This window comes from Lepidochelys kempii, chromosome 3 (assembly GCF_965140285.1).
Source record: "Lepidochelys kempii isolate rLepKem1 chromosome 3, rLepKem1.hap1, whole genome shotgun sequence".
Taxonomy (NCBI): domain Eukaryota; kingdom Metazoa; phylum Chordata; order Testudines; family Cheloniidae; genus Lepidochelys; species Lepidochelys kempii.
The window spans coordinates 186,304,061-186,317,023 of NC_136382.1; the positions used below are offsets into that span (position 1 = coordinate 186,304,061).

At 37.3% G+C, this 12,963-nt stretch overlaps 1 protein-coding gene across 8 annotated transcripts in view; it reads right to left on the bottom strand.

Moving 5' to 3' along the window:
• Positions 1-969: 969 nt before the first annotated feature.
• The window catches only part of RTN4 (reticulon 4), a 56,044-nt gene continuing 44,050 nt past the window's right edge, over positions 970-12,963 (bottom strand). For 7 of the 8 annotated variants that reach the window (XM_073339285.1, XM_073339284.1, XM_073339289.1 and 4 more), the window contains 5 exons: positions 9,870-10,008; positions 5,645-5,714; positions 5,029-5,075; positions 2,372-2,430; positions 970-1,936 (listed from right to left, as the gene is read on the bottom strand). In XM_073339285.1, the coding sequence (XP_073195386.1) occupies positions 1,894-1,936; positions 2,372-2,430; positions 5,029-5,075; positions 5,645-5,714; positions 9,870-10,008 (358 nt within the window). In that variant the 3' untranslated portion in view covers positions 970-1,893. Of the gene's footprint in view, positions 1,937-2,371; positions 2,431-5,028; positions 5,076-5,644; positions 5,715-8,854; positions 9,048-9,869; positions 10,009-12,963 lie in introns of those variants that run through there. The other variant, XR_012158285.2, reaches the window with a different exon arrangement.

A 12,963-nucleotide genomic window follows, 5' to 3' on the forward strand; every position in this document is an offset into this window, starting at 1 on the left:
GAGTTTTCATTTCAAAACAACTTTTCATTTTGGTATATATTTCATATTATAAACAAATGTAAGAAGTGAAATGTTTTGATTGACCCAAACCTTTTTTGGGGGATGTGGGTGTGTGTGTCTAAGTAAATGTGGGTTACAGGAAATCTTGTTTTTGTTCCAAAGCAAAACAAAATTCCTGAAAAATGGAAATTCTCGTTCTTGCACATCTCTGATAAGAAGGTAGCTATTGGCTATAAAATATCATAGAAAAGAGAGAAGACAAGCATTATCAAAATGTAATGAATATATATTTAACACAAAAGTGCTTGAGGAAGCTTAGTGAATTTTTTTTTAAATAAATGGAACTTTTGCCTTACAATACTCTACAAAAGATCAGTTTGTCAGACACAGAATAGGAGACCCTATGTAGTCTTTTTCTTTTTTTTTTAATGAAAGCTTTTCTGTATTAAGATAATGTAACCATGTTGGGTGAGCATTTTCTTTGCCTATGTTGTCATGTTGGCCTTTCACGTTGATTGTATCCTGAATAAAAATAATTGTGTGATGGAATGAATTGCTAAATGATGATTTATGAAAAATATTTAAAAGCAATAGTTGTCTATCAGGAAAACATTTCAATAAATATGATTTGTATATGTTTATGTCGTTTTTTTATATATATAATATGCTAAGAAGTAATGCTGTATTATATTGTATATGAAAATACTAATGCATGAATTTATTTTTCAATGGCCACATAACTATTTGAAAACCTGTGTGTCAAATACATTTGGTTATAAATTTTCATTGATCTTATTTTTACAGTCAAGTTAGTAGAATCAATAAGTTATCCTGAAAAATTGCTGGACTCACTTCGTATCCCTCTCAATTTTCCAAAGTGCTGAACTACATAAAACAGATGCTCGACTGACTTGTGTAATAAATATATATATTATAATCTGGAAGTCTCCTCAAGACAAAACACCAAAATTCTTTAAGTCTATAAGCTTTATTGATACTTGGGTTTTTTGTTTTTACATTTCACAATGCATTCCACAGACTTAGTTCAATACAGCTTAAACCACAAGTGTATACATTTTCATTTGTAATTTCTTGCATAACAATGCTCGACATTTTCAAACATTTGCAGCATTAGATATTTGCTCCACAGATTATGTTTGTGCAACACAGTGTATGCTCGAAGTTTTATGTGTGTGCAAGTTCATTTGTTTTTTTTAAATAGATGGTAGTGTTTCTAGAAATATTTTATTTTTCAAGTTTGTGCGCTATGGCTAGTCCTAAAATCAGTCCATTTTCTGAACTATCAAGCACTGTGGAGCAGCTGAAAGATCCAAGCTTTGTGAAATACTACATATTATATATATATATATATATGTGTATATATATATATATGCAATTGATAAAACAATAAAATCACAATACAGCTACACTTATACCAAAAAGACAAAGTTTTTCAAACTTGCTTTAATGGTATATTCTTCTAAACATCTCATTTTAGAAAATCTGCCTCAATCGACCCAGACCATACACAGTGCACAAAATGGGAAATGTTATCCTCTGCTCTACCTTTTCTTGAATGCAGCAAGACTACCTCTGATGAAGCACAATATACAGCTTTCTCAAATCTTTTGTATTAGCTGGTGCTGCACACAGGATAAACAAAGATGATTAGTTTTAATTCCATACATAGCAGCTTACAATAATTAAGATGATGAAACACATGGCAGTCAAAACAGGTATTTTTCCTCAAACACTGTGCTGCTAAAATATAAAGATCTGTGAAATTGCACTGCAATGTCAAGGTTTTACTATTCCCTGACCCTCCCTATGTAATTCAAATGAATATTTCCCCCCTGAAAGATGAACTCCAATTGACAAGTTGCTTCAGGCTTTTTACTCAGTTTTGCGTTTCAATCCAGGTATTTTAGCTTGGACCCTGAAAGAGTGAGAGAAAATTAAAAAGGTATTTAAATGTGGAAATACAGCAATATTTATAGCATAAATGTAGCCTTGAAAATGTCAATGTTTAAAGATAATTATCATAGATACATTAATTTGCAACAGTAAGAAAATTGGCAGTAAAGTTGCTAAATCCCTCTTCAGAGCCCTGCTCTGCTGAGGACCTAAAGTCTTCTGCATATAAATCCACATATCTGGACTGCTATTAGAATTGCATGATTCAAACATTTTCCATCAAATATTTTTTACTGCACTGCAAGGAATCAGTTAATTCTGTAAATCTCCCACAGTTTTTAAGTACGTTTTTCCTCTTGATGACTATATATAGCTTCCTTAACATACCCAAGGTATTGTACGTACATCAAAAAGTCTATCTATACAAGCTAGTTTGAAACAGCCAACATAAACTCACTTAGTCACTGCATCTCTGGCAGTCTTGTTCACAAGTCCCAAATAATGGTCAATTTGAGCCTGAAATTTAAGAGAAAAAACAGAAAAGTTAGCTGTTTAGCTTTACTGCTGCTAAAGGCTGCTTTACTACTTGCAAGTCATCATTGTTCCTTGTCTAATTAGTTTATGCTTCATTAACTGCCCTGAAAAATTCTAAGACAAGCAAAGAGCCCATTTTTGTTTATTTCAGGGTTTCATATAATTTTTTGCAAATCACAGGCATAAAACTATTCTGCTCGCATCTCTACCAACCAGTAAATGAAACAGCCCAGCTTGTAGCATGAACAGTGCTATATGGTGAAGGAAGAGACTTTCCCAGATGGACAGATACTGGGACTCACTGCAAAAAGGAAGCTGAATCAATACTGTACATACACCTGCAGGAAAATCTCACTATTCTTTGCCCCTCCCAGCCACAGACAACACAAAGTGGCAGAATGGTCAACCCCTCTTTCTGAATGTGGAAAGGCCTGCTACTGTAGGTTCTTAGATTCTAACCAGCTCATTCAGTAAGTCGCCATCACTATTTGCTTTTTGAAATGCATGTGATGCAGTAGGGATTAATAAGTATGTTCACTTGCAAACACCACAATCGGTATATCCTAGCGTTTCATGTGTTTCTTCCATATAAGTAGTCTAGTTACTAGAGCTCAAACCACCCTTTTCTTCAGACTCCTCCTACACAGAGTGTACAACCAAGACCTTTATATGCACAAAAACAAATGTACTGTTCACACTTCTGTTTTGCTTTATTTTGAGGAACTATTGTATTGATAGCTCCAAAACAGGTGATAACTTATATATTAAGAGTCCCAACCATTCCTGGGCTCTTCCTGACAGTGCAGTATTGGGTCTCTGTATATGTATACTGTTAGAAGCACAATGCTTTGAACAAGTGATATATCGCAGTTCCCTTCTGCTATTCTCCACATACACCTGGACAGTTACTAGAGATCCCATGGCACTTTGAAGAGGGTGATTAACTGAATGCTGGCTGGCACACTGGAGTTTAACAGGTTCCAAACAGTCAAGTCTGCACACGGGCCAGTTATGGGCACTTAATAGCAACTGGCTTTCCTCCTAATCACTATACAACTAGGATGTTACAAAAGTAGTGTATTACCACTGAAACAGAACAGCCACGCTGGATTGCAGAAGGGTGGGATGGAGCCCACCATAAAAATGTATATTACTAGTCACACATTATCAATAGTAGGAGTTTCTAACCAGTGGTTCAGAAATTTCCCTGGACATTGACAGTAAAACTGCTAAATCTCTCAGCTTCTGCCAAGGCAGAGTCTCTCTTGAGAGTTCATTATCTTGGTACACTTGATCACTCCATTGCAGAGCCCCGTGATCTGTCTTTTATAAGAAATAATTCCCTTGCAATGAAAACATGGAGCCTATTCCCCTCTGATTGTTTGGACAGCAGAACATAGGAGCTGCCAACTTTCAAGGACTGCAGGGCTTTTGATGAATTTACCTCAAACATTTGGACTTCCCTCCAACATAAGAAAAATCTACCTCACACACCTGAAAATCATTTGACCTGTAGGCTTAGAACGAGGAATACTATCCGTCATGACTATCAGGATCAATCTGAAGCAGAGTGCATAAGCAGAGCCTTGTTTGTTTTCGGCATGTCTCACTGGGAGCCAGAATGTACTGGTATTAATTCAGTTCCTTTGCCGTCAGAGATTGAAGGCTTCATAAGTGAGGTTGGGCATTTTAAAGGGATTATTTTTATACTTTCAGAAAGCAACAATCAGCTGGTGATTTAAGTCAGTGGGACTAGGAAGCCTGCAGACAGGGTAAGTTGTCAGTCTTCCTCTTCCAGGGCCATGTGACTTCCCTTCATCTTATGGGTACTTCCCTCTTTTCTGATGCTGAGTGATCTTTGCTGTGCAAGTGGGTTTGAGAGCAGATGATGGGAGTGTCCCAAAACTGCTCTGTGTGCCTCATTGTATTTGGTCCCTGCTGCCTTCTTCACTGTGTCTTTATTGTACAGGTGCTTTTCAGAGAGAAGGAATCCCTGTGTCAGTGCTCATCTGGTCAACTACTCTATGCCCTGATGGATCCAATTCCTGCCTAGTACTGCTACAATCTCCTGTCCCTCCCAGCAATTACTGTCTTCAACAGATTTACCAGAGGAGCATTAGACTGTGCCAAGCTCCCGCTACGTGCGTTAGCCAGTAGTACAAATCACATGGGCTCAAGAATAAATGTCTGCAATGCCAGCTTCAAGGTGGCTTCTCAAAAAAACTATATAAATTACTTACTGAGATTTTACATAACTCAGATATTGCTACTTTAGTACTGAACAAATTGGGATCAGAGGGAGAGAAGGTGAAATCATACTAAGCAAACCTCTCTTATAATTACTATATGCTTCACATATTTCCTAAAGAGGGGAAATGCACTATGGGCTTTAATTGTACTACTCATTGTAACACTGTCAGGAAACCTGCACTGGCCATTTTTAGAAACAATATCAGGTGTTGAGGTTAAAGGTTTAGGAGACTAAAATCAGATTTCTAGTTATTCATTCTTAAGTGTTTCTGATTCAACAGGAGTAATTTTTAATCAGACATTTGTGAATGTCAGACATTAAGCACTCACCTGATGTCTCTCATAAATAACAGGAACACTGAAGAGAGAAATCAGAGCTGGAAAGGAACAAAGCGGGTTTAAATACAAACAAGATAAAGACGCCACTCAACTAAAATTTAAAAACAGTTTTCACAGCCTGGCATATTTTTAAAAAAGCAAAAAAGAGAACTAAATCACAATGCAAAAATTGTTAGGCTATTGTAATTTAAATGGATCTCATAAGAAAAAGATGTTCTGTAGCAATACTGTATTAGTTACAATTCAGGTTTCTGTCATCCTGGTGGAACGGGACAGTAACCAGTTTTGCACCATCATATAATTTGTACAAGGCAACTGGAATTTGAAAGTAAGAACTACAGGTAGCCTAGAAAGCAATGAGCAAAACTAAATATGATTTTTTAAATGATGTTGTTTTGTCCTGAAAGTCAGCAACCTAAGGACAAACAATGAAATTCAAAAATACTATTTTTATAATTCCACAATCTAAAAAAATAAAATAAAAGATCATGCAACAACCTACATTGTGTTGTACTGCGAGTAGATACACACAGCATTTAAGAGGCTTCAATACTTTTCCAGGGTTATTTTGCAAAGCAAAGTATTTAACACAATTTAAAGCACTTACCCAGTATCAGTAATGTCAGACCATTAAACAAGGCACCAACATAGGTGAATACCCACATCAACACTGCAAACTGAAAGAACAAAGGTCAGTTAGGCCATAAACAGTCTAATCAAGATGTGTTCATTAGAACATTAAGAGAGGTGCCTTTAACAAAATTACCCTTCTCTAAAGGCGTGTATAAAACTCAACAAAAAAACACTTTGTATGTCAAAGATGATTATAGATGAGGGACTGTATGGGTGAGGCGATGGGTAATAGGATACGCAGCCTTTCATTTCGAGGTCACAAGTCTGAATTTAGCCCAGGTCAATAGTGACCAAGAAGCTACTACCATTTCATGACTATTCAGTGTTCTCCGCACTCATACAGCACTTTCAATCCATAGTGCTTTATGATGATGGATAAACATGATTATTTTTTCCTTACAGATGGAGTAAGTGAGGCACGGTGGGAGGATAACTGTCTTGCCCAAGGTCACACAGCAAGTCAGTGGCGGAGATAAAATAGAACCCAGGTCTCCTGACTTACAACCCAACACCCAAATCCACAAGGTCAGAGCCACCCCTTTACATAGGTTGTGAGTTGGTGAAATTAAGCCTATACAAGAGTCAACATCACAAAAAGCACCATTAGAACCACATTTTTGCTGGTTTGACTCAGTTCAGATGCCAAGAATTAAATTGTCTGTTAGAGATGGTAATGTTGTGTCAGGGCACAGGCCTGTTTGAAAGGCAGTGTGGAAGAAATGGCAAGTTTATTTTCCTTCCTTCTTCATTTTAAATGAACAGTACAGATACTCTTACAAGTGTGGATTCAGTTATTAAATATTCATAGTAGGAAGGAGTCAGAGTCCATCTTCCATTTTATGGCACAGAACATTTAAACCAAAAAGCATAAAGCCTTAAGAATTAAAAGTGCTGATGGAATTTTAAGGTTACAAAAAAGATTTAAAATTCTAGACTAACAAAAATTTAGAAAATAAGTGTAGATTCTGGTAGGAAAGACTCCTGAAACCCATGTATTGCTGTACTGGGCATAATATCCATAAATCATACTGCAGAATTAATCTCTCTCTCACTCACACAGTCTGGCCCAAATCCTCTGCTTGTGCCCAGTCCATACTCAGTACAGCAGAGTGAATCAGGAAGGCAGGACTTTGTTTGGACTTGGAGCAGTACTGCTGATAGAAAGATTTGCCTCCATGCTCTATGCAGAGCAAGCCCAAAATTATGTAAGTTCTGAATCTATAATTTTTTAAAACTTTTGTCAACTTTATATTGAGATTACAGAAGTGGCAACCTCAGGACCCTATTGGGTCCCATTTAGTAAAGGACAGTCACAAAATCATAGTAATGTAAAGTGAAAAAACACACTATTGCAAGAACAAGCACTTTCTAAAATTAAGTAGCATATGCTGAAGACACTAGAGCCCAGCTTAGCCTCCCATCCATATATTCATCTCCTTTATGCTGAGGTACTACATAGAATAAGGAAGTTTACTGATCCCAAAAAGTAACTGTTGTTGCTTTTTCTTAGTAAGATTTTTTAAAGCTCTTTATTTCTCTGGCTCCAAGCCAGAGTGAAGCATAAGCAGCCCAAAGTCTATCACAAAGATAATACTGCTTTTCCTGCATGGCTCCATACAGGAAAGAATGAACTCAAAGTCTAAAGTTCACTGTCTATGTGAGTTACAGTGATATTCTTGTCTTCTACTGTAATCCTGATGGGTGAATCAAGTGCCATAAGTAATTCTTTACCCACTTTATTCCAATTATTAGTAACTGATTACACAATACAAGTACTTTGTAATCTAATTTAATGGCCAATTAAAATAAAAACCATAGGTCAGTTTCTTCAAGTTGTTTTACTATGAGCAAGTTCAAGTAAAGTAATGGGCTCCATCATTCAAGTAACAACATGGCTTCACAGTATTCATGTCCTAACAGAAATGTTCTTTATTGCACGAGTTTTGGATGAATCACTATATAACCACACACCCAACACAATATAGTTCCCTTCCTTGGCTTTTCCTGGCAAGTACTGTACATAGCTATCCGTTGAAGTTATAAGTGAAAGAGTTCCTTTGAACTTTACCATATACAGTACAAATATTTTAGATGCCATTTTAAACCATCATGAGTCCACACTGTTTAATCAAAACATCTCAGAAATGATTACAACCTAGATTTCACTATTAGCATAAGTACATATGGTAAACTGGACTCTACTCCTGTTCTACTTTCAAATTCAGTAATATGGAATATTATGTAAAAGCATAAATGTAATTTTCTATACTCAAGATGTTTATTTAAATAGATGAGACAACGTCATTTGTTGACCAGGGCCCTTATTAGGCATAAAATCTCAATATTTTAAAGTTTTCCTACAACAGAAACTACTTCAGAGCCATGAAATTTTGTAAGCTGACTTTACAGTTTATTGATTTCATACAAAGACTGCATCCAAACTACCATACAATAAAAAGTGCATTAGGTTTAAGTAGGTTAAAGCTTTCCTCCAAGACAAATTAGACTCTTTCAATTCTATTCTGAAGTCAAAAGAAATTGAAGAAAAAGAAATAATAGTTTAGCAGGATAAACAGCAGCTTTCCTGAAGCTCACAAACCAAGCTATTTTAAAAAAACAAAAAAAAATTTGGAAGGAATTTTCTCTTTTCTTGCTTTCATTAATAATGACTGAATGAAAGTCAGATCTTCAAGAACAGTTTGGCTGTCCATTCTTTTCTCTTAACCGATAGTCTAATTCTTTCTTTGTGGCATCACAAGCAGTTGGTATGTAAATTCTCATATCACAAATGAGGGCTTGCACCTTAAGGAGCACCTTAATTATTGAAATCTTTTTGCCAGACAAAAGCCCTTCGTGATTGAGTTTTTCCCTGATGTATTTCCTGAGACAAATCCACAAGTTTTTAGTCCTGGCCAAAAGAGGCTTTAAATCTACCTCCTAAATCTAAGGCTAAAACATGCCTCACAAATAACTAACTATAAGAGCACACAATATATGGAGGAAATTTGCTTTTTTTTTTTTTTTAAAAAGGGCAATTTAAAAGGTCATTGATTATATATCAAAATGTGACTTTGGTCATTTCACAGCTGTTCAATTGGCTAGAACAGTGGTTTTCAACCTGTGGTGCGCAGACCCTTTGGGTCCGCAGACTATGTGTAAGGGGTCCGTGGAAGGTTGTCGTTACCATAGAACTGTGGTTTTCAACCTGTGGTCTATAGTTCAGTTCCCTCTTATTGAGTGTGAAAGTGGTGTACTCTTCCACGAGAGGATCACTCAGTGTGACGATTGAGAGGGAGGGGCAGCAGTCAGAATATAGTCACTGCAGAAACTCATGCAGAAGTAGAAACAGATCCGTTTAGACCACTTCACCAGGACTACTGTAACAACAGAAACCATGTAAACAGAAATGGGAAGTGCAAGAAATGAGAACTCACAGGATCTTTATAAAAGGAACTCAAACCTCCCTGCTGCTAAAGATTTCAATTATATGACAGGTTTCAGAGCAGCAGCCGTGTTAGTCTGTATCCGCAAAAAGAAAAGGAGTACTTGTGGCACCTTAGAGACTAACAAATTTATTTGAGCATAAGCTTTCGTGAGCTACAGCTGAAGTGAGCTGTAGCTCACGAAAGCTTATGCTCAAATAAATTTGTTAGTCTCTAAGGTGCCACAAGTACTCCTTTTCTTTTTAATTCTATGACAGTGTTATGTACCCTCTCCCTGGGACTGTGGGAGTCTGCACTGCAACAGGTAGAACCGGACACAGAGGGAAAGGATATAACAGGTGGTTGAGAGAACTATTTACAAGTCAATTATTGGTGGAGTCTTGTACAACATTAGCAAATGTGATATTCATGTCAAATGCCATTTGAAATGTAATGTTCATCGATGCTTTAGGTAATCTCAAGCTGCACAGCTATAAATGTTCTTTTGGGTATTTAAGATTAGCAGAATGAGAAACTGTACCTAGAAATTCAATGGCCAGATGCTGGCCACTTACTGGTGCTGACACGTGAGCCAAAAAACAAAAACAGAAAGGAGTTAGACTGTGCCCAGCTATCCCCAAATTCAGATTTTTAAAGAAATGGACACATTCCAAATACCTTTAACATCTGACCACTGGCTCAATTTAAACCTCTCTTTCTAAGCCCTGTTGAGGAAAGTCAAATCTACAGCTGTATGTTGTATGCTTTATCATTTACCTTCAGAGAATCAACTAAGTCATCGACTAAGAAAAGACGTCTGAGCTCCTTTACTGTGCCATTAATGTGGCCAAGTGCAGCATTGCTGTACTTCTGGACAAGCTCCTCAGACACAGCAACATCAGTCTCCAAGTAAGCCCTACAAAATGAAAGAATCATTCATGAGACACAAGCTTTACCTGCTTGTTTTTTACGTTACTAAATCAGGTCTTCTCTGCTCTGGAAGACTCTATAGCAGCGGTTCTCAAACAGTGGGTCAGGACCCCAAAGTGGGTCACGTCCCCGTTTTAATGCAGAAAAAAGCAGCAAAAAAGAGCAAAGGCAGTATTAAAAAAATTCTTTGCAGCTCACCTTTAAGCAATAATCAACACGAAGAGATGGATAAAGTTACTCTTCATTTTATTAAGTCTTCTAAATGGAATTTCTTTAAGCAAATGATTGTTAATGTTCTAGAGAAGGATTCTGGTCCAAAAGGATTTAGTGCCTCACTTCTTGGAAGTGAAAGGTTAAGGTTTGCAATTTGCAACAGGCCAGACTTCCTCCACTCTGCCTGCAATCTCCCTCTCTCTGCTTAAAGTCTGAAGATTTAGCTGAAAGTTCGAGGAATTTTCCAATCAGAAAGATAAAAATCCTGTAATCCTGATAAAGTGTTCTCACACGCCCCCATCCCCCACTCCATATCCCACCTTTTCCATTTACTACTAAACAGAGTCGCTAGGTCAGTATTAGATTCTTTAAATAGAAAATGATCATTTTAAAATTTAGTTTCATGTCCAGTAAGGGCTCAGAGGGGAGATCTTGTTTATCTGGAATATGGCACGCAATTCTATCTACACTGCCCCATGACTGGCAAATTAGTTCTGTTCTACATCTACTCATTAAGACACCTATTTTATTTAACAGGTAATTAGAATTATGAGAGACATTTTATATTATTTATACAGTTGTGTTAAGTATTGTTTACTTGGAAAAAGTATTTATTGTTTTACAATTCTCAAAAAGCGTGCTACGTGTCCCACAAAACCACAAACAAAAGAGGACAGATTCCCAGCCCTGAGGAGTTTGAAATCTAAGTTCAAGCAAACTGCAATATAGCGGGGCAACCAGTCCGAATGGAAAGAGGGGATGTCAAAAATGAAGCTAGCACACAGCATGTTAGGACAACAAAGACATTTATGTTATTCATTGCTGGTAGGCATTCTAGAAGAATGTGAATGAAGAAGTGGATCTTTACATGGGATCTAAAAGAGGAGATGGTAAGGGCCATAGGGACCAACTCAAAAAGGGTATTCCAAGGTAAGTGAGCAGTGCTGGGAGAGGGGGGAAAACAGAAGAGAAGTGGACAAATGGGGCATCAAGGCTGCTAATACTGGCAGAACTGAGCCTTCAAGAGACAACCTTGGACAAGGAAGGAGGGGCAGAGTTATGCAGGGCCTTGATGATGAGGTGTCTGGCATGACTTGATCAATAGGTCAGAAACATGGACCTGGTAACTGCTTTTTGTATGGATTGTCAGGGAGAGGAGAGGCCAGGGAGGAACAGTTTGTAGCGAATAAGAAAGAAGGGCCTGAATGAGAATATCCACTGTATGGACAGAAAGAAAAGGTCAGATCTTAGAAATGTTGTGGAGTTAACTATGTACTTACTGTAAACCAGTTTGTACTTATTGAAAACCAGTTATAGAGAAACTGCATTCAGAGTACTCCAACTACCAGTTCCTTTAATTTAAAGGCTTTCCCTTTTAAACCAGCTTCATTAAGGCTGGCCAGTATCCTATTTTGCATTGTTCTGCTGAATGCTATTACAACTGTGGGTCTATGTTTTTAATGTCAATAGCCACAGATGCATTTTTCCTGATCTGTCTGCACTGTAACATTACCCCTTCTTAGAGAGTTTTCACCCTCCCCAATTTAAAGGAACACCCTATTGCAGGCAGCTGTTGGCTTTAGGGGGTCGACTGGCCACTTCTCTAAGCATTTACAGAGTGCAGATGAGGAGATTCCAAAGGGGAGGACGGATGAGCTGCCTCAGCAAACCTCTCTTGCTTTGGTTTTGAAGGAATGGAAGGGAGGGAGGGAAGGGAGAACTGACCCCTAAGACCACCACAGGAAGGCTACATCTGTCCTCATGGAGGAGAGGTTTTAAAAAGCTACCACATATCAATCTTATCTGGAAAAGAGAATTGGCAATAGCACAAAAAAAGCAGCTGAAGAAAAGTAAACTGGGAAAATGGAGGAGAAAAGGAGACTGAACCATATTTTGGAATGGAGAGGAGGAAAGTTGCTGGATGGTGTGGCTGGTTGTGCAATAAGGAAACATGCACTCTTAATAATTATTTTAATGCATTAATGTGAAGTTTACAGCTCTAAAGACCTAATTCTACAGTAGGTGCACTGCTATGGCCTACATGAACCCAATAGTAATAGCAAAGCTCCCTGATTTTCTAACCACACGAACTATGCCCATGCCACATTCTTGGGAGTGGGCACAGTTATTATTTAACAAGTTAATCATCTGTTCTCTTTGGGGATTTCAATGAACTCAGTCATCCAAGTCTTCAAAATTGGCCCTGTTTGAATTTGAAAATTGAAACTGTTTACAGTTTTCCTCATTGGAGTCCAAGTTTTCAGAATTATCCACTGATCAGGTCACAATGAACCCGGATATTGCATCTAACAAATTGCTTATAATCCAACCAAATGGACTCATTTAGAATATAGCTGCATTATTGCACATTCATGCTAGCATAGTAAGAGTTAAGCATCCTATTAAGAAAGGATTTCAGAAAGAGCTATATAACAAAATGTGAATAATCAGCAACAGAACATATCTTCTGCTGTATTTACTAATCTTTACCAAACCACAAATTGCTTTACAGTTATCCAAGTATGACATTTTCAATGGCTTAGTACTTGATGTCAGGGCATATCTGAAGTGTTGAATCAAGTATTAATGTGTAAGTAAGTTCGATGAACCAAACTGAAATATATATATATATATATAAAGTTTTAGAGTGCTACTGGAGTCTGTCTTGCCTTTTTGAAGAAATACACTATGTCAGACAAACAGCCTTAATTCATTTTCCTTAACATTT